The 21,840-nt window shown below is 42.9% G+C and overlaps 1 protein-coding gene across 2 annotated transcripts in view; it reads left to right on the top strand.

Annotated features, from left to right (window-relative positions):
- The window catches only part of KMO (kynurenine 3-monooxygenase), a 514,165-nt gene that overhangs the window by 81,951 nt on the left and 410,374 nt on the right, over nucleotides 1-21,840 (top strand). The window contains exon 2 of one of the 2 annotated variants that reach the window (XM_078648706.1): nucleotides 9,352-9,497. The exons of the other annotated variant lie outside the window; for it this stretch is intronic. Coding sequence (XP_078504832.1) covers nucleotides 9,378-9,497 — 120 coding nt within the window. The 5' untranslated portion in view covers nucleotides 9,352-9,377. The remainder of the gene's footprint in view (nucleotides 1-9,351; nucleotides 9,498-21,840) is intronic. 2 annotated transcript variants of the gene reach the window in all.

Below are 21,840 nucleotides of genomic sequence, written 5' to 3' on the forward strand. Positions count from 1 at the left end.
TGAGCAGCACTGTCTATTTTGGCAAGCCCTTGTCTTGTGTGTATATATATATATATATATATATATATATATATATATATATATATATATATATATATATATACACACACACACACACCCGCACGCACACACACACACACATGTGGTGAAATCTAAAGAGTTAAGTTATTGGCATCATTTGAAAATTGATGTGATATATTAATGAAATTGTGAAATTTTAGAGATGTTGAATAGGTGCATTTTAAAATCAGACCGTGATTGAAGCGCAGATCAAATTGATCAAAATGAATTTATAATGAATGGGTACATCATCCTGTATAGAACTGATAACTCAGCATGGTATATCTGTTAAGGGGCTCCCTTTCCCCGTAACCCTCTTCTGTGATTTAACTTCTAAAGCTAGGGGAGTCTTATCTGTAATACGAAACTTTTAGTGCATAAAGTTGTCATGAGAAGGGAAAAAAGAGAAAAAAAAGCTGAAACCAACACTTTTTTCTATGGGAGAGGGAGTGGTTAACCTACCTCTTTAAAATCACTTTGCACGTTGTACACTTTAACCTGGACGAAGGCCTCTGGCTGAAACACGTAGGTTGTTTTATCCCCGAATGCACTGACTGCACTTTGTACTTTATTTGAAACTAATACAAAAAAAATAAGGAAATAATAAGACTTGCTTGAGCTACAACCTGGCGTGAGCTCACTGTGTGGGGTGGTGCCTTTCTGTGCCGTTTGCAATGGCGATGAAACGTATGTGAAGGTTAACACAGGATACTGTTTTCCCATATATATCTATATATATCCCAACTACAAAGTTCGCTCTTACTCAAGACTTCTTGTGACAGCGTTCACGTGACGGGGTGGCGATTCCCAGCAAATCCTATCAAACGCTGCTTGGAAAATAGATGAAACAGCAAATTCTTTGCAAAAGTGTTATTTTAATGGTGGCACAACAACTCTACACGTTTCAAAGTCAATGCTCCTTGCTCCTGAGCAACTTTTGTCGTAGTAAAAAACACTTTAAATAAACAACTATGTCACATTATAGATCGTGGATACTGTAAACAGACTTAAGTGACACATCGAGTTTACAACTCATCACTCGATAAAAAGATTATTCTTTTAGTGAAAAACATTACCAATTGGTATTTTTCATTTTATAATATAATTTCAAGGCAAGTGGGAATATTAGCAATCCGTTTCAACTCTGCCTGATCTCCCAAACTCAACTCCTATTGACAGTAAGGTTTTGGATCAACTTTATGGTTCGTTAAAAAACCAGACACATTACAGCAATATACTCGCTATGTTGATCACGTATCTTAAGGGTGATTCCCTATTGCACATAGTGCCACCTCTATGTGTATTAATCATAGCTTGATCGCTCAATTACTTTTCACAATGACAAAAAAAAGTAATATCAAATCTATATAACAATATCAATCTGGTGGGCACAGATTATATCCCACTGCTACCACATGTTTGAGGAACACCTTTCCCTAACATCAAACCCAAAAGAGGGTCTTCTTATTGTTCCCAGAGGTTGTCCAAGTGGGCAAACGAATATATTGCACCTGGCATGGCATTTACTTGAGGGTCACCCTAATTATATGCATTACATATTTGTATTTATAATACCGCCCCAGTGGGCTTTACCGGTCACAGTTGTTTGTTCTGTATTGCAGACTCTTCAATAACAACAATCCAAAATCTACTCTCCAAAAATCATGTCTATTATTGTGTTGTTATGATAAAGTGATCATAGTCAGTGGATACATTTAGCTCCATTGCCTTCCACTTGCTACAGTATTCGACAGAAATCTGTAGAAACATAATTATAATAAACAGTCTGATTAACAGTCACATTTCGAACCCATATTACTACAACTAAAGTGTATTAAAGAAAGACAACATAAAGTGAGGTTAAAACCCAGATTACTGATGCAGTAGGGGGCGCTAGAGGGCGCACAGCGGGATGGTTGACCCGTGAGTCAGCTCCGCCGGACAGGTGCCTTAAATGTGACAAAAACCCGTGTGCACCGCCGTGAAACCTCCGAAAAATGCCACCGAGGAGGTAGGAGGGACATATCTGCAAATTGGTGCGGAGAAACCGGGTGAATGATCGACGACAATACAATTATGCCACAAAAACGGCTCCGGACAGAGCGAGATGCCAAGATGGCGGACGCGAGAAATCTGAACGTCCGGACTTCGAGCCCAACAGAGACACAAGGGAGTGATTGTTAACACACCGCTGACGGCTCCGAGGTGGTGGGACAAATCGAGTGAGGCACACAAGCACAACGATAGCCCAGGAGCGCCAAGGAGTCGGTGAGGTGGCATGCGTTCCAATGAAGGCAAGATGGCGGCTGCAGTGGAACGCATAATTGCAAGCGTTCACGGAGCCCGGTCCAAAGCCTACCTTTGAACACAAAACGACGTACATCGCCGGTAGGCGGGAATAATCGGCGCGGAGGTGGAGACAGGCGGTACTTTGGATACTTGCGGGCACTGAGACTGAGACGACAGGAAACGCATATCGCAAGGCTGTGTCGCCAGGAGTGCGGGGGGAGGGGCGCCAGTTTTGTCATTAAATGGAGGAAAAACCACAATAAGGTCGCCAAACACAACCAAACAGACAGGCAGCGGCCTACTCTAAAGGTGCCACAGCTGTGACTACTACCGCGCTGACCCTCCACCTACTCGGGGAAACAGAGGGGTTAGGCTTTCAGGGCAGATTCCAGCTATACAACATACTACAAGCCAGGTGCCCATCCAGGGAGACTCGAACAAACAAGGGTCTACTCAAGAGAATTAAACGCCAGAGGGACGACTCACTCAACTGGTGTGCAACAGATGAACAACATAGGACCTAACAGGTCGACTACACCCAGGAACCGACAGCAGCAGACAACTAACGAGTTAACCAGTGGCACCACTGAAAAAATGCGACGCAACGCTCCACCTCGTTCCTGCGCTATGGGTAAACCAGAGAAGCAACAGTCGAAACTGCAATTCGAGGCAAAAAAACAACAAAGCGGCGCTACAAGGCTGTCGGACGCAGAGGGAGACGGCGAGTCCGGAGAGGGATCAGGCATGGAGAAGATTCTACGAGCTATCCAACAAAGCCTTCACGACATGAACAACAAATTAGATAATGTGGTGCTGCGGGTAGACAACATGGCTGCCAAACTTGATAAGCACGGCGAGAGGCTGGTGGAGGCGGAACAACGCATATCAAGAGTAGAAGATGCCTCAGCCCACACTTCAAAGGTATGTGGAGGTCTGGAAAAGACTGTGGAGGTACTACGCGCAAAGGTGGAAGACCAGGAAGCCAGGTCCAGGCGCAACAACGTACGGATAGCGGGCCTGCCGGAGACCACCAACACGGGGAAAATGGAGGATTACGTGGAGTCACTGCTGAAGGAATTGTTCGGAGCCGATAGTTTATCGTCAGTCTTTCTTGTGGAAAGAGCACATCGCTCTCTAGCGCCTGTTCCTAAACCGGGAGCGCCGCCTCGTGTGATAATAGCCCGAATGTTAAACTACAGAGATAGAGACACTGTCCTGCTGCTGGCAAGAGAAAAGGGAGTCATCAACCTTCAGGGCAACGCACTGCAATTTTATCCAGATCACACCATGGCAGTTCAGCTAGCCAGGAAAGAATTTGCACCGATAAAGAAGAAGTTGCGGGACCTGGGTGTTGAATATGCGATGCTTTACCCAGCAAAACTCAGGGTAGTCGCGGAGGGTAAGCCCACTGTTTTACTCACAGTCCAAGCAGCGCATGAATATGTTAAAAAACTGGGCAAACGGCGAAAGTCGTAGGAGCGGGAGAACCATGGTAGCGACGATGAATAACTGCGAGACGGCGGCAACATGAGACACTGGAATATGTGACACGCTGCTACCACCTGGCCAACTTCAAATTGCAACGGAATATACGTGTCCCACGGTCTCCTACAGCGACAGGACGAAGGCAGTGAGCGAGACAAGATGTGGGAATTGAAAGGACTATGGTCAATGGACAGCAGTAAGCAGACTTGTGAATTGATCCGTTGCCGCCCAAAAGCTTGGAGCAGTGAGTAACTGAATCGATGGTCGCAGGTAACGGAGAAATGGGGGGCGGAGGTGAGCGGGAAGTAGCCCAAGACTGCGACCACTGGGATACATATGGTGTAACATGTACTGAAAGACTCCAGAACTGGTGGTACAAAACTAAGAGATAACGGGGGGGGCGGAGAGTGCTACCACGGGTTACACAAACAAAAGTATTAATTTTGACATAGGCACCTGTCCACATCCACCATGTGGATGGAGAAGTGTGCACCTGGCGACACCCCCAAGCGGGTGCGCCCCTATTACAGTTCTACAGGTTATTTAGTTGTATTAAAGGGATGGCTTTGGCAAAGTTTGGGCGCTGAAGTGGGTGGGGGAGAGATGGGAAAATGAGAGTTGTTCGACAGTTGTCACTGTGTCTGAGAAGCATTGCGACCTCCGTAATTATCAGGGTAAATGATTGGCAAGATACGCCACGTTCCGAAGCAGAGAGTTACCAAATGTATGCACCAAGGGGATTTTGTATCTCGCTACACCAAGATGCCTTCCACTAGCACTAACATGACATCATCGGCCACCCTTAAATGCATGACATGGAACATTCGGGGACTGGGGAATCCAAAGAAAATACGACAGATTTTTGCCTACTTGGATAGATTACATGTAGACATAGTGTTCTTGCAAGAGACGCACCAGGCGGCTGGCACAGACAGTAAGATAGGGGCGAGGTGGGCGGAGTCGATCTCTAGCTCAAACTATTCCACATATTCTCGTGGGGTCAGCATCCTCATACGTAAGGGAGTGCACTTTGAGATTACGACAATACAGCGAGATGCAGAGGGGAGGAGCATAATAGTGGTAGGGTTGGTGAGACGCCAACGATTAGCGTTGGTAAACACATATGGCCCCAACGTAGATGACCCTGGATTCTACACAAAAATATGGCAGGAGATAACACAACTCCAGGTAGAGCACGTACTGTGGGGTGGAGACTTCAACATAGCATTACAAGACGAATTGGACAGATCACACAACACAATAGAACCACACAAACGTGCGAGACTGAAGCTACAGACGCACTTACTGACTTACAGATGTCGGATATATGGAGAACGTGGAACCCGGGGGTGATGGCGGCAACACATATCACTGCAGCGCACAATAGTTGGTCCAGGTTGGACTATTGGCTAGGCACGAGTGAACTACTAACATGGACAGTCAGGATCAATCACTTACCTAGAACATTATCGGACCATAGTCCGGTGCTCTTGGAGCTGCAGATACCACGCTACACACCTCCGCCCTACACGTGGAGATTTAATGCAGGAGCTCTGAAAGACCCGTTATACACGGACACACTACATAAAGCAATTGTGGAATACTTTGAAATAAACTGCCCAACTTCGGATGATCCTTGTCTCATATGGGAAGCATTCAAGGCCACAATACGGGGGGTATGTATCAGCACCACAGCGGGAATTTTGAGGGACATACGACAACAGCTGACATCGCGAGAAAAAGCAATACAACTGCTTGAACAGGAATACGCGCAATCAAGGGACGTCACACTATTAGCACGCATCAAAACATTATTGCAGGAACACCAACAATTCGCGACAGAAGAGCTAAACTATCTTTCCAAACGTACTACAGCGAGAGCATATGGAGAAGGGGGGAGGCCGGGCAAAACACTTGCGGAGAAAATATGCCAGGGTAGACCACAGCACCATATAACAGAGATTAAGACACAAGAGGGAGCACTCATTAGAGACGTAAATGGGATTCTGGGGGAATTCATGTCCACATATGGTACTCTATATGAAGCGAGACCCACACCGACACAGGCAGACATGCAGAAATATATGGCTGACATTGAAATTGCATGGCTATCGAACGCTCATAGGGATTATTTAGCCCGCCCTGTAACAGTGGAGGATGTTCTAGACACGATAAAACTATTACCAAACAATAAGGCTCCGGGGCCAGATGGATACACGGCAGAATTCTACAAAACGTTCGCTGACACACTGGCGCCACATCTGGTCAGGCTATATGGGGCAGCACACGAAGCACAAACATTACCGACATCCATGAGGGAAGCAATGCTCATAGCCCTGCTAAAACCGGGTAAGGACGAGAAGCACTGTGACTCATACCGCCCCTTGTCCCTAATTAACGTAGACACGAAAATCATAGCAAGTCTACTGGCCGCGAGACTTAAGCCACTAATGCCATTACTGATCAGGCCGGACCAGTCAGGTTTTATTCCGGACAGATCAACTGCGCACAACACAAGGACGCTCTTTGCCCTGGCACATTATCTAGCACCTAACATCAAAGCTGTAGCGGTGCTATTAGATGCGGCTAAAGCATTCGACACAATAGCCTGGCCTTTTCTACACGCGGTATTGGTAAGGATGGGTTTCCCAACCATATTCACGCAATGGATAGTGATGCTGTATACGAACTTGTCGGCCCGTATTCCGGTAAACAGGTACGTTTCAGAGCCGATTGCCATATGTCGGGGAACAAGACAAGGTTGCCCGTTATCTCCCATGTTATTCGCGTTAGTGTTGGAGCCACTAGCTTGCAAAATTAGACAACACCATCACGAATCTGCAATTCAACTCCCGTCCCGTCCGATTCACATTTCACTATATGCAGACGACATGGTGGTATATGTAAAAAACCCTGCACAACACCTCAACCCATTAATACGCGAATACATTAAATTCGGGCAACATTCTGGACTACAAATAAGCTGGTCGAAGTCCCTAGTCTTGGCTATGACAGACAGCACTGCCCCGATTCCACTAGATTACCCACTGGAATGGCAAGAAGAACCCACTAAATATCTAGGGGTGTGGTTCCACAGGGACCCAGAACTAGTAATAAGAACTAATTACGGCAGAGTGATATCATCTCTAGATGACAAAATCAAACGTTGGAACAGGCTGCCATTGTCATTAGCAGATAGAGCTGCGATAGTGAAGATGGTAATACTGCCCAAACTTCTGTACCTATTTACAAACATCCCCATTAGACCTCCAACAGAGGTATTCCGAAATATTACTAAAATGATTTTGAGTCTACTCTGGGCAGGTAAGCATGCTAGAATACAATTACAAACGATGACACTACCTTACGAAAAGGGAGGTTTTAAGATCCCAAATATGTATTTGTATTACCTCTGCGCCCAAGCTCAATTTGCACATCACTGGTTTCATGAAATACCATTTCTGTCTCATGTAGCAGTGGAGTCGGGTGATGCTGATCCGATACCATTGATTAACATACTGACGCACAGGCGACCTAGAATACATGATCGGGACATCAATCCAGTGAACACTACGATTGAGGCCTGGAGACAGATGGGTAGGGCTTCCGGAAAGTTGCCGATATATGCGCCGAAACTCCCACTGGCTAATCACCCAGCTCTATCGGTCACACAGGAACAGGTGGGGATGGATCTATTGCGACATGCAGGCATCGACACATTGGGGGACCTATACGAAGACGGGGTTTTCCGAACACTAAACAGCCTACATTACATAAGCCACCCGACGTTATTATTCAGCTTCACATATTACAGATTGCAGAGAGCGGTCAAAGATCATTTTCCTGCGTTCCCAGAAGAGCCTAAAACACTAGACACACTACAATTGCTTCTTGCGACCCCGGCGGCCACACACCTGGTGTCCAGACTTTACACGAGTTTACAGAGAGACGTGGGGGGCAACACTGAACATATGAGAAATAAATGGAATGCGCAACTGAATGATGCATTATCTGAGAAAGATTGGGAGATAACATGCTCTCTTACCAGTATGCTGACACCCAACGGGAACCTCAGGATTATACACTATAAATACATACACCAGGTGTACTACACACCTGAGAGGCTCCACAGATATGGGTTACGGGAAGATTCGAATTGTGTGCGATGCAGGCAGGAACACGCGGATTTCCTACACCTAGCCTGGCGCTGCCCCCTAGTTGGAGAGTACTGGGAGAAAGTGGTGCGAGAGGTTGGTAAGATGATTGGGGAAACACTGGACTGCACGATACTGGTCTGTCTTTTGGGACTGGCGCCGCAGCTCAGAGCGAAAAAGAGAAAGTTTTGCGTGATTGCTTTATTAATGGCTAAGAGGAGGGTGGCAATGCATTGGAATGTAAAACAGGGGCCAAGAGTGAAAGACTGGCTAACAGATTTGACTTACTGTCGAGATACGCTAGCAACTTATGGGGAGGAATTGCCGACTGGATCTCGCCCCACGGACTTCTGGATGTATCTAAAGGATTATCTGCAGGTGCAGGCATCGGCAGGAACTGATTGATGTTAATGGTGCATTTTGTGATCTTAAAGTTTGAGAGAATGTGGATGTATTGGAAACGTTGGTATACGGAGTGGAGAATGCTGTGACACAGGGACTACAATTGTAGGGTTACTTGGTTTGGTTAAGGTCCTTAAAGTTCTGAATGAGGACAAGAAAAAGTAAAATGTAAGGGTAAATATATGCTATGGGAAACAAGATGCACTGTGTGAACATTTAAACATGTCTACTGCTAATGTGCCGCCGGTCCGGAGGATGTCGGCTAAATGGCTGTGTACACCACAAGGCAGCTCCTACTGGGACAGTGTAAAGCCGGCCCGCTGAGGTTGTAGGCATAACACCTGTAATTCTAATAGCTGTATGTGCAATAACCGACTTACACAATAAAAAATAAATAAAAAAAAGATTACTGATGCAGTAGTCTAATGTACAAACATGAAAAGTATGTTATTTAGCAAATTACAGATGTTCGCATAACTGTATCCTGATTTATAGGCAAATTCTCCCATCCCAAATGAACCAATAGTTCCTCATCCCCATTGTGGCACATGGGCGCAATAGTATGATATGGTATTATCAGCTTCAATTCCATGCATCTTAGTCCCCCCCCCTCGTTCACGAATTGGACCAGTGTCAAGTACACAAAATGACAGATAGTAACTGGTCTGATTGTGGTGGGTTTTGAAATGTCGGGCAATAGGATATTGCTTGTCTTAATTTTTAATGGCACACAGATGCTCTAAAATTCATTTATTTGCTTTATGTATCGTACTGCCAATATAATATTTATTGCACAGACATTTCAAAGCATACACCACATGGACAGTGGTGCATGACACATGTTTTCTGATCTTAAAGGGTTTACATAAAGGTGACAATTATACCTCTTTGCAGTTACTGCTGTATTTGCACGCTTTGCAACTTCCACACTAATAGAATCCTTGAATGCCTGTTCTCTTAGGGTTTAGTGTGGGAAGAGAGCTACATATGGTGTACAGACAGAATATCGAGTTGTTTATTTTGAACTACAACAATATCGAGTTTGAGATATCGAGGTACAAGAATATTGACAGCAAGTATATCGTGGTACAGAATATCGACAGTAAGGTAAGAAATATATATTTGTTAAATATCGAAGACAGTAATATCGTTTGTAAAAATATTGTTGTTAATAATATTGATATTCACATTAGTGGTCTGTATTCTAGTATGTGTATTAAAAGTATGTGATGTAATTTTTGGTATAAGTGTAGTTTTGTTTTTAATGTATGTGTTAAATATTTGGCACTAATTTCTTTTATGTAAATTAATGTTTGCATATTTTAGTTCTGTAGCTGGTTGTGGGTTTATAGGGGAATAGGGTGGAAAGTAATTTAATAATAATAAAATAATATTAGTTTGTATTTATTATTTATAATTAATTATTATTTGACTATTAATTGGTTAGTTAATAATAATAAATTAATAGATGATTATGTTAATTGTGTTATATTTTTAGGAGCTGGTTGTGGGTTTACAGGGGAATAGGGTAGGAAGTAATTTAATTATAAAAAAGTAATTATGAATATGTATTTCTTAGTATTTATAATTAATTTATTATTAATTAATTAATTATTAATTGGTTATTTATTTTATTAATTCTTCAATTGACACGTATGTTAATTTTAATCCTCTACTATCCAACACTTTCCCTACTGTTGCACTCCCTGGAGTGGGAATAGTAATTTTTACCCCTACTCTATCCAACACTTTCCCTACTGTAGCACTCACTGGAGTGGGAATAGTACTTTTTACCCCTACGCTATCCAACACTTTCCCTACTGTTGCACTCTCTGGAGTAGGAATTGTTATTTTTTCCCCTACGCTATCCAACACTTTCCCTACTGTTGCATCCTCTGGAGTGGGAATAGTAATTTTTACCCTTAAGCTATCCAACACTTTCCCTACTGTTGCACTCTCTGGAGTAGGAATTGTTATTTTTTCCCCTACGCTATCCAATACTTTCCCTACTGTTGAATCCTCTGGAGTGGGAATAGTAATTTCTACCCTTACGCTATCCAACACTTTCCCTACTGTTGCACTCTCTGGAGTATGAATAGTAATTTTTACCCCTACACTATTCAACACTTTCCCTACTGTTGAACACTTTGGAGTGGGAATAGTAATTTTTACCCCTACGCTATCCAACACTTTCCCTACTGTTGCACTCACTGGAGTGGGAATAGTAAATTGTACCTGTTCGCTATCCAGCCCTTTCCTACTGTTGCATTCTCTGGAGTAGGAATAGTAATTTTATCCCCTCCGCTATCCAATATTTTCTCTGCTGTTTTAGTTAATGTAGTGTAAAATGTATTTTAAAAAGGTTAAAAATATTATTATTTTATTTTTTTAAATCTTGGTGTATGTGTTTATATATGTATTTATAATTTTTAATATGTTCTTTAACAATTTATAAGTTATTGAATTAATTAATTATGAATATTATTAAGTATTTATTTGATATTTTATACATATATATGTTTAATTCATTTTTACATTATATGTATTTCTAATAAATTTAACTATTTTTTTAAATGATATGTATTGTTTACTTTATTTTACATTATTTTTTAAACATTCAAAAAAATATATTTGTAACAATATTTTTAACAACGATATTTTTTTTCTCAACATTTCTGTACTTACCATTATGGGGCCGATTCCAATCTGGGTCGGAAAGCACTCCGACCGAGCCAGATCCGGGGTGTTTTCCGACCGAGCCTGAGTCCTGCAGTCCGACCGAGCGAGTACGATGCGGCCGTATGCTGTCGGACTCCTAGGTCGGGCTCCCATAAAAGTCAATGGGAGCCGGTCGTACGACACGTACATGTGCTCCGATTGACTGAATGGGTAAGTCTCGGACAAGTGCGCCCCCTACAGTGGGTACGAGTCGGTGCCATCCGCACCGTACATGCCTGTGTTGGGGAGACCCATGGGTCTCCCCTGTGTCCGAGTCGTAAGGCTGCGGGTAACAGGGGGTCTGAAGCGGACCCCCGAAGTCTGACTACAGGAGCTATTGCGAGCCGGATGCTCCGACTGGATCCGGCTGTCCGAATTAAGCATCGTACTAGCTCGGTCGTGAAACGTCTCCATTGCGCACCACGGTTTGCTTGTGACCGAGATGTACGGAGCGGTTCGTACTCGGAAACGATTCGGACGTAGATTTCGTGCTTGATCGCATCGTACTTTGACGTCTGGACCCATGTACGACTCAGACGGAAATCCAGCCTCCAAATCGGATCCGCTAAAGCCAAACCCGATTCAGTGCCCTTCTGACCGAGATCGAAATCGCCCCCTAAGTAGATAGGACTTCGATATTCTTGACATCCATATTTTTGCGTCGATATTTTTGTACCCTGATATTCTGACTGTTGATATTCTGTCAGTGATCCCTACAGATAGTGTCTTTAAGTGATTTTGCCTTTCTAATGTTAATCTGTGGGTAAGGAGAAGACCCCGTTATGGGTGCGACGTTAGGGAAAGATGTTCCCCAAACATGTGGTAGCAGTGGGATATAATCTGTGCCCTCCAGATTGATATTGTTATATAGATTTAATATTACTATTTTTTGTCATTGCATAAAGTAATTGAGTGATCGAGCTATGATTAAGTCACATAGGGGTGGCTCTATGTGCAATAGGGAATCACCCTTAAGATAAGTGATCACCACAGCGAGTATATTGCTGTGTCTGGTTTTTTAACAAACAATAAAGTTGATCCAAAACCTTACTGTCAATAGAAGTTGAGTTTGGGAGATCGGGCAGAGTTGAAATGGATTGCTAATATTCCCACTTGCCTTGAAATTATATTATAAAATGAAAAACAAGATTTGGTAATGTTTTTCATTGGAAGAAGAATGTTTTTATCGAGTGATGAGTTGTAAACTCGATGTATCAGTTAAGTCTGTTTACAGTATCCATGATCTATAATGTGACATGGTTGTTTATTTAAAGTTTATTTCACTACAACAGAAGTTACTTGTGAGCAAGGAGCGTTGGCTCCGAAACGATGGAGTTGTTGTGCCAATATTAAAATAACACTGCTGCAAAGAATCTGAGTCCGCGGCATGCTGTTACCTCTATTTTCCATGCAGCGTTTGATAGTATGGTGGGTGAACAAGACAAGGGACTGCCAAAATAGACAGTGCTGCTTAGGATATATATATATATATATATATATATATGGAAAGAAATCCTGACCGCTATTAGCGCGGACACAGCAGGAGCAGACCGCCTCTCCAATGAAGTTACTTCAAAAAGGAATTTCAAAGAATCGCCATCACACCGTTAGTCGTGTTGCAGTGAAGATTTATTTGCAGCATTGACAGAGTAAGTGCTCTCCATGACGCGTTTCGCTCCGCAGGCGGAGCTTGATCACATGACGCGTCAGGAGTAGGTGTTACGTTTAAAGTGATTAAAAGCCCTAACAGCCCTAAAAAATGGATGAAAGGCAAAAGTGAATATGATGGCACAGTAGCTAGCATAGAATGACTTTGACAGGTTATACAATTCATATGCCTGATATATGCATATAAATATACACACACACACACACACACACACACACACATATTTATATATGTATATATAACATACACAAATATATATATATATATATATATATACATATATATATATATATATATCAGCACAATTTCCCTCGAACAACAAAGGATGACGACGCTGTGTCTTGACAAAATTATGATTTAATTGTCAGCTGTCCGTCGCATTGTGCCTGACCTGCAGGCTTGCTCACCAACAAATTCAATAAAGTTTTAAGCCATTTTAAAATATGGTTAAGTGTCGTTTCACATGTGAAACTACTACGAAAGTGCATCAGAAAACAGACTGGTAGTTTTTTCAATGAAAAACACAATGTTTGATAATGCACAAAAATTAACTTTGACGAAGGGCAAATCTATATGTTTGCGAAAAAAAATCGAAACCCTCCATCGTCAAAGGATGATTGCAAGTGGAAAACCAACAGCAGATCCACATTCAGAATTAAGTAGCATTCCAAGCTCTGAATTAGACACTGATGGAGATCGGGGTCCCAGTGGCTCAACAGCAGGACCAGCTCCCTCCATGATTGAAGAATTTGTTTTTTTAGAACAAGAGAGGAGATTCAACCTCCGTCCCAGGACATTTGTTAACAGCGCAAAGCCTCAAAGAGGAAGAGGCAGAGGCGCAAAGGCACAAAACAATCCAGGCGCCGAAGGGAGAGCCAAGAACAAGCAGAACAAGAAATGACTATGGGAACTGAGGCTTCAATCATAAATCGGACAAAAACTGCATTAACTGAAAAAGACATCCTAAAACTGGGTTGATCTTACTGTCTGGAAGAGGACTTTAACTATGTAAAAACAAGGGGGACGTCTTTAAATTCGTTCGAACATTAAAGTTAAAGAAATATTTTGCTTTTAATTGCAAACAAGCACCGATGCCATCTACCAGTGAAACCAATTTGAGTGATGTCCAGTCAGTGGATCTTGTGGTAAATTATATAAATCTGATGCTGGACTTAAGGCAGCTTGAAGAAGAATCTGAAGTCAATATCTCAAATACAGGGAGTGATACACAAACTATTATGGGTTAAGCATCTATATTAGCTGAAATACAAGGCATAGACATTGCAAGTAACGATATGACTAGTTTTAAACTACTTCTAGATTTACACCTATGTCAAGTAAAGACTCTGCGGATATCTATAATGAACTGGTGCCCAACGAATGGACAAGTTTATGTAAAAACACAAGTGCAAAATATAAAAAAAGTCACAGAAACAAAGAGATTATACTGCTCTGGTGAATAAACTCTCTACAAATGCAAACTGTATTGTGCGTAACGCAGACAAGGGCGGGAATGTTGTACTGTGGGGTAAACAGCAGTACCTGAGTGAAGCATACAAGCAATTGAATAATCACTTTAATTATGTGAGGGTTGCTGAAAATGCTATGATCACTAGTCACATTTTTTACAATGCACAATTACAGGAATGGTACAATCAATGCTTGATTAAGAATGAAGAATTCATGTTTCTAAAAATGAACAATCCGGTAACACCAGTCATGTACCTGATTCCAAAGGTACATAAAGATCCTGAAATCCACCGGAACGCCCTATAATCTCAGCTATGGGTAGTGCCCTAGAAAATACATTGAAGTTTGTAGATTCATTCCTTTGTCCTCTAGTTAAAATCCTTCCATCATATATTCAGGATACAGTTTTTTTTAAAGAGGGTATATGATCTGCCATAGGAAAGTGATTTCCTATTGGCAACCATTGATGTAAGCACATTATACACCAGCATTAAGCATGAAGATGGCCTGAATGCTGTTAAATACTTTTTCGGAGGTAGACCTGTAAAATTCTGGTCTCATACACAAATGCTTATTGCAATGACATCTATTTGCCTAAAAAACAACTATTTTCTTTTTAATGGCGAATTGTTTCATCAGATGTGCGATACAGCTATGGGCACCTGCTTTGCTACCAGCTATGTGAATCTGCATATAGGCTGGTGGGAGGAGCATGGCAAAATAACGTCATGCATTGGAGTCGATTCATCGTATGGAAAGGCTCAGAACAGTCATTAAATGATTTTATCAAGAAACTTCAGACCAACAATTTAAATTAGAAATTCACAAGTACCATCAGCAAAACTAGTGTGAATTTTCTTGATTTGACAGTTTACATAAATGATGGGAGGTTGGAGACATCGTTGTACCGCAAACTTACAGCGGGGAATACATTGCTCCATGCAATAATTTTCCACCCCCAGAATTTAATTAAAAGTATCCCCTATGGGGAATGCCTGCGTACCATCCGTAATTGTACTGATCAAGAAGGCTGCAATAAAGAGTTTTAGGTTTTCAAAGCACGCTTTAAATCAAGAGACTATTCTGAAGGTTGTATAACATCTGCAATTTACAAAGCTAATAAAAAGTCAAGAGAAGATATCCTTTTCAACAAAAGTAATGTAAAAAAGAGGTTGGAAAGTGAAAATAAAAATCAATGCAGGATGGTCACTACATACAAAAGTGAGGGATATTATGTCCAAACACAGGCATTTGATAAAAAATGATCCAGTCTTGGGCAAATTGGTACAGAATAGACCTCAAATAACTTTCAGGCGAGCTAGATCTTTTAAACAAATGCTAGTAAGCAACATGGTACCAGCATCTAAACCAAAGGTAACGGCTTCCATGTGGTTAAGTAGAAGAGAAGGATTTGTAAGATGCTTGAAATTTAAAGCTTGTGTCCATGGGATAAATACCACCATGTACAAAACACTCTCTAAAAGGGAGATGAAAATCAAGAGTCAATTCACATGCAAGACGGATTTTGCTATTTCTGTACTTCAGTGCCCTTAAGGCCTGAGGTAGCTCCAACACCTGAGAGCCATCAAGAATGGGGATAGAACTTATCCGGGGGCACGACATTTCGAGCAACACCATTGCTATAGCACACAGGGATTAACTTATTTTGTAATCGATGCAATCAAACCCAATATGAGCGGTGGAAACCGGGAGAAACAATTGAGAAGGCTATAATCTTCTTAAGCTGAATACTAAAATCCCAAAGGTAGTAATATGGAGGAAGACCTGCATACTCACCTGCAAATAATTGCAGTAATGAGTGAGTCCTCTCCCCATTCGCTATGTTTTTATCTGTTTACTTTCTTTCATTTTATAAAAAAATACACAATCTATTTTTTTTGTAAGCCCTTGCACTTTTAGAAAACATTGACATGTTTATAAACAAGCTATCTCTGCCATTAACATATGCCCACTTGGGCTTGATTGTGATAATACTGCACTAAGATGTCTCGGCACCTACAGAATTGTGTTTCTCATGCAGGAAGGGTATATGCATACTTAGGCTTTATGCTGTTAACAATTAGTACATTTTGGGCACTTGTCCATAAATTTATGCCGAAACAATGTTAGCAAAATAGAATTGCTATACAGAAGTGTTACACAGTTACATTAGTTTGTTCTTAATTTCAGTATCATGTGGGGCAAAGTTTGTGTGTATTATCAAACATTGTGTTTTTTATTGAAAAAACTACCAGTCTGTCTTCTCATGCACTTTTTTAGTAGTTTCACCCGTGACACAGCACTTGAGGATATTTAAAAGTGGCTGAAAACTTTATTGAATTTGTTGGTGAGCAGGCCTGCAGGTCAGGCGAAACACAATCGACAGCTGACAATCAAATCATAATTTTGTCAAGACATGGCGTCATCCTTTGTTGTTCGAGGGAAAGTGTGCTGATTCGTATCGGAGCATGCTTGGGTAGTCCGCAAGACGACGCGCCCTCTGTTTTGGAGCAGCGACAGGTTAAGTCAAGCAAAGAGTGTTGGATATGTATATTATATATATATATATATATATATATATATATATATATATATATATATATTATACACGCATGTATATAGATTGATATACCCATAAACCACCATATTGATTAATGTTTTCGTGACAGCTGCAGTCACGATGGAGGCACGGCCTGCAAATTGTTCGGCAGCGTTTGTGGCATTCGGTGAAAGGTTCAGTGGATGTCTGCCAGAACCGCTGTTGACCACTAGCATATTGTGTTCGTCGACGCAAGGTTGTCATGACTTTAACAAAAGGAAGCAAGTTACTAAACAAAGCTCCTACGGCTACTTGCCTGGTGTTGGTCAGAGCACTGTATGGCAAGTCTTGCGAAGTCACAAGATAAAAGATGTAAATAAAAAGAAAAGGATGCTGGGTAGAAATACCATGTCCCCCTAGTCCTCTTGTGCAGGCCCCACAGGTACACCCCAGGGCCCCAAAAGCATTAAAAAAAATATTATATTGGTGGGAGTCACTTTGGATTCACAACTCCAGCCAATGAAAAAAAAACAAAGCTCTGGCTCACACACTTCACTTAATTTTGGCCCGGGGGGCCAGGTCCTGGGGGAATTATGAAAATAATGATGGGGGCCCACAGCCCTGGGGCACACATACAACAATTAAGGGGGACCACCACCTCACCAGGGCTTACTTCACATTGGAGGGGGGCCACGCAGCCCTCCTCCAGAGCCCTACATGGCTCTGGGACCGCAACTCCCCAGAGCCAGTTCAAACAATGTCCCTAGGTGCCCACCCCTGGGAAATAGCACTTTTCTATAGTTTGGCAGGGGCACCGCTCTCGCCAATCCATAGCAAACATTGCTCCCCTTCATGGAAGCGAGAGCATTAAACAAGCATTTGCAATGCAATCGGGACTCAACTTTAAGCTATTGGCATTGTAAATGACAATGCCTTTAATTTATGTTTTAAAATTGAAACCCAAAATAAAAGGCATTGTCATTTAAAATGCCAAAAGCTTAAACTCACGTAAATGCGAGACCTATTGCATTGCAAATGCTTGTTTTAAGAGTGGACTTGCTTAGAGGGAAAACTAAGACATTCCCGGATATTCTGGTGTCTCTGAAAGGCAACAGGCAGGAGGCAAAGATAGTCACATGTCATATTTAGCCTCAGGTCTTTATGTTGCGTTAGGACCTACGTGATCGTGTTTATTTGAGCAACTGCTTTCCACAAGAAAGTATTAAAGTATGCTTCTACTAGTTCCACAAATAACATCTGAAAACTAAAAAAAAGAGGTTGTCTTAAAAGTAGATGGATTTCTGTAAGATCGGTATTTACTGTCCCCAAAAGGCACAAAAAATAATGGTCACTTAGGGGCTTGTCGCCATATGTTTTACTGTGTGTCACACTTGCCATGCTTCAGGTGGGTCTCTCCTTGTGACATGAAACTGCTCTACTGCAGGGGCTTCCATTTTGTACCCAGACTGGAATGCAGATGTAACGTATGGCAAGAGTGATGCGGGACCTAATTCAAGCATGGAAAATGCACTTGCTGTCCTCCCTTAGGTAGTGAAAAAAATCCACAGTTAGAATATAGAGGGGGTTCTCACAGCCCTTGACCCCGGGGCCACAGCACCTGATTTGCCATTGACAGGTGCACCTCAGGATACAATGCTTCTCGTGCCTTATGAGGAGGGCGTACCCTTCAAGACAGTGAAACCGCAATAAAAGGGTCTGAACTTTTAACTAACTAACCCTTACCTTAAGGTCCTTTGACAAGCATCAGCCTTTAAAATGACATCACTATTTTCCCCTTGGGTCAGTCAGGACCTCTGGAAGGCACGGACACATTTGTGTAATCTGTAACAGAGTCTGAATTTCCTAAGAGCTAAGCATTAACCGAGAATGATTTTATTGAAAACAAAAGGCCCCTGGTGTTCTTTGCAGTCAAACATGACATTTCAGTGAAAAATCCTGATGTTCAAAGGTTGGGTGCAGTGAGCGTCCAGTGTCATAGGCGCAGAGTGGGATAATTTTTCTCAAACCAGGGCTGCCAACACAGCCCGGGGTAAAAATGAGCGTGAGTGAAATTTAATTGGTCAAGTGGATGACACTGAAGGAATTCCTGTTCTGAATTTACTTAAAACCAGCTGTCCGTGCACTAGGGAAAAGAGCTAGAGTTCTTGCATGGCACAATTCTCGTGCCTTACCAGCTGCCATTACACTTGTCCTTGCCTGGTGACCCTGGCACCTCTGCGTACTGTCTTCCTCAGTAGTTAAATACAAGTAGTTACTCGTGGCATGCCAGACTCTGCATGACACAGTTGCACCTGTATGTGCAACTGTGTCAGACGTACTTTAGTAGTCTGACTTCTGGTCGGAGCAGTCAGAAGAATCGGTCGTGAGGTAACAGATTGGTGCTATACATCTCCCGTGTATGAATAAATGACCGCTTTCCAGTTGCTGTTGTTACACCTAAACATCAACATGCAGCTCAAAAGGAGTGGTGGGAGCGGGCACAGTGAGACAAGGTGGAGTAGCGCAGGCGGACAAAGATGGCACAGGGACACAAAGAGGAGTGGTAGTGCCGGGCACAGGGAGACAATGAGGCACTGCAGCTGCTGCCCTGCACACCGCTGCACGCTCACATGGCAAAATGCCATGTGAGTGAACCTTTCAGAAGAGGTGGGATATGCACCTACCTTTAGCCATTTGCAGGCTTTGATTCGAAAAAGACATGCGTAAAAACCAACTCAATGCATGGAAGGAGTCTGGCCCACACAGAGTAGATACAAGAAGCCTTACAGAGCAGCACATGCGTGCTGCGCTAGGCTTGACATAAAAAGCTCTTGCTTCTTCGAAGCGGAGCAGAATTGCTTTTGGACTGAGGGAGCTGCATGTTAGTAACTCTCTCTGTCCAAAAGCAATGCTGGCTCCCGTAGGAGGCGTGGAGTTGGCATGGACTGCAGGGGCCTTCAGGCTCCCGCCATGGTCCCAAATGAGGTGGTCATGCCCCGTGGATGGGGTCTCCAGGTCAATACGGAGCAGGGCCATGTGGCCACCCTTCTATGTACAATGTTTTAAAATAATGGACAGGCTACGGGGAATGGGGTCCCTGAGGCCAAAATTGTCCTAGGTAGGGGAGGCCATGCACCCCCTTCCTGTTTTCTATAAAAGGAAATGGCTGGGCCCCAGGGCATAGGACCCCCAGGCTGTAATCATCCCAGGGAGGTAGGATATGTGACCCCCGCCCCATTTCATAATAGACTCATCCCATGGGATGGGGTCCCCGGGCCGAAATCAGCAGAGGGAAGGGGGGCTCCCAGCCCCCTTCCCTATAAAAAATATTTAATTTAAAAATAAAGAAACTCAGGCAAGTCCCTGGAGGCCATTCCCCCTTCACCACCACTCTGCAAACGCACCTCCTGGTGCAGTGGTGATTGTGAAATGAAATCCCTCAGAATGTAGAGGGTCTTTGGGGCCAACAAGCCCCCCTGTTACCTCCAGTAAGTCCGAGACAGTGGGATTGCGGAGAAGACTTGAAGGCTATGCACCCTTTCTCCACCACTCTGCAAACGCACATCCTAGCATGCTTCTGGTTGCGGAATGAATTCCACTTTACTCCTGAGGGACTCAGGACTAAAGCAGACTACTTCACTCAACCTGTTGTATGCCAGGAGTGTATTGCAGAGTGGTGGAGAAAGGGGGCGTGGCCTCTAACAACCTCTCGGCAGTCCCGCTGTGTGGGTCTTACTCGAGGTGACAGGAGGGGTAGGTAGCTTCCAAAGGCTCTCAAGAGCCAAGGGGACTTCATTCCCCAACTAGTATTGTGCCAGGAGGCATGTTTAGAGATTGGTGGAGAAAGGGTGTGTGACCACCGAGAACTTATCAGAAAACCCACTGTTTGAGACCCACTGGAGTTTACAGGAGGGGTAGTTGGCCCCCAAGGACCATTTTGACCCAAGGACGTCCTTGAGGGCCAACTACGCCTCAGGTTACTACCAGTAAGTCCCACACAGCGGGATTGCTACGAGGTCTTCAAAGGTCACGCCCCCTTTCTCCACCACTTCTCAAATGCAGATGCACATGGTTGGGGGATGAAGTCCACTTTACTCCTCAGGGACCGGGGCGCCAAGAAGCACTCCAGGTACCTCCTGTAAATTCTACCCTACGGAATTCCCGAGAGCTGGTCAGAGGCCAAGCCCCCTTTCTCCACTACTCTGGAAAAGGCATTACTTGTTAAAAAAACATAAAACTTCACTGAAAAAAAACAAAGATTACAAGGACGTTATATTTAGGAATTAGTGCTTAAAAAACCTTAGAAATTCACTGAAAAAAACAAAGGTTACAGGGACATTATAGTTAGCAAATAAAACTAAAAAACATCAGAAATTCACAGAAAAAAAAACGTTAGGCTCAGGTTTCATTCGTACAAAACCAGTGAAATTCAGCAGTTAGGTGAGCTAACTATAACTTACTCCCCTGCAATGCACTGCTTATGACCACACATATTACATCAACCATGACATGGTCAGTGACATCACTGATGACATCTCAAATAACATCACTGATGACATCGTCCACAGATTCTCTGATGCACCCACTCACACTCCAATACAACCTTTAATAAAGGCACTCTAACTTCATCACTACAATTTTCGAAATCATTGACACACACATAGCAGAATTTACACACCCACTTACTGATTCAGAAGTCTACACACACATCCACTCAGTCACCCATACAACCACTCATCCACCAACTCACTCACTAATACAGCCACTGATATTTATTTTTATTTATTTATTTATTGAGCGCGACATTCATCCTGTTGGATATCACGGTGCTGGGTTGCAGGAAAAGCATGGTTGAGGTGGTCCTGGGTGCATATAGACTGTCAGCACTTAAACCTTGGGAAACAGCTGAGTTTTAAGGTTTTTCCAAAATGTTAGATAGTCCACAGTGAGACACAGTGCTTGAGGTAGTTTGTTCCAGTGCTTAGCAGCCAGATATGAGAATGATCGTCCTCCTGCTCTCACTTTCTTTATGAGTTTAGGCCTGGCCAACGCTT

Source organism: Lissotriton helveticus, chromosome 6 (genome assembly GCF_964261635.1).
Source record: "Lissotriton helveticus chromosome 6, aLisHel1.1, whole genome shotgun sequence".
NCBI classification, from domain to species: Eukaryota; Metazoa; Chordata; class Amphibia; order Caudata; family Salamandridae; genus Lissotriton; species Lissotriton helveticus.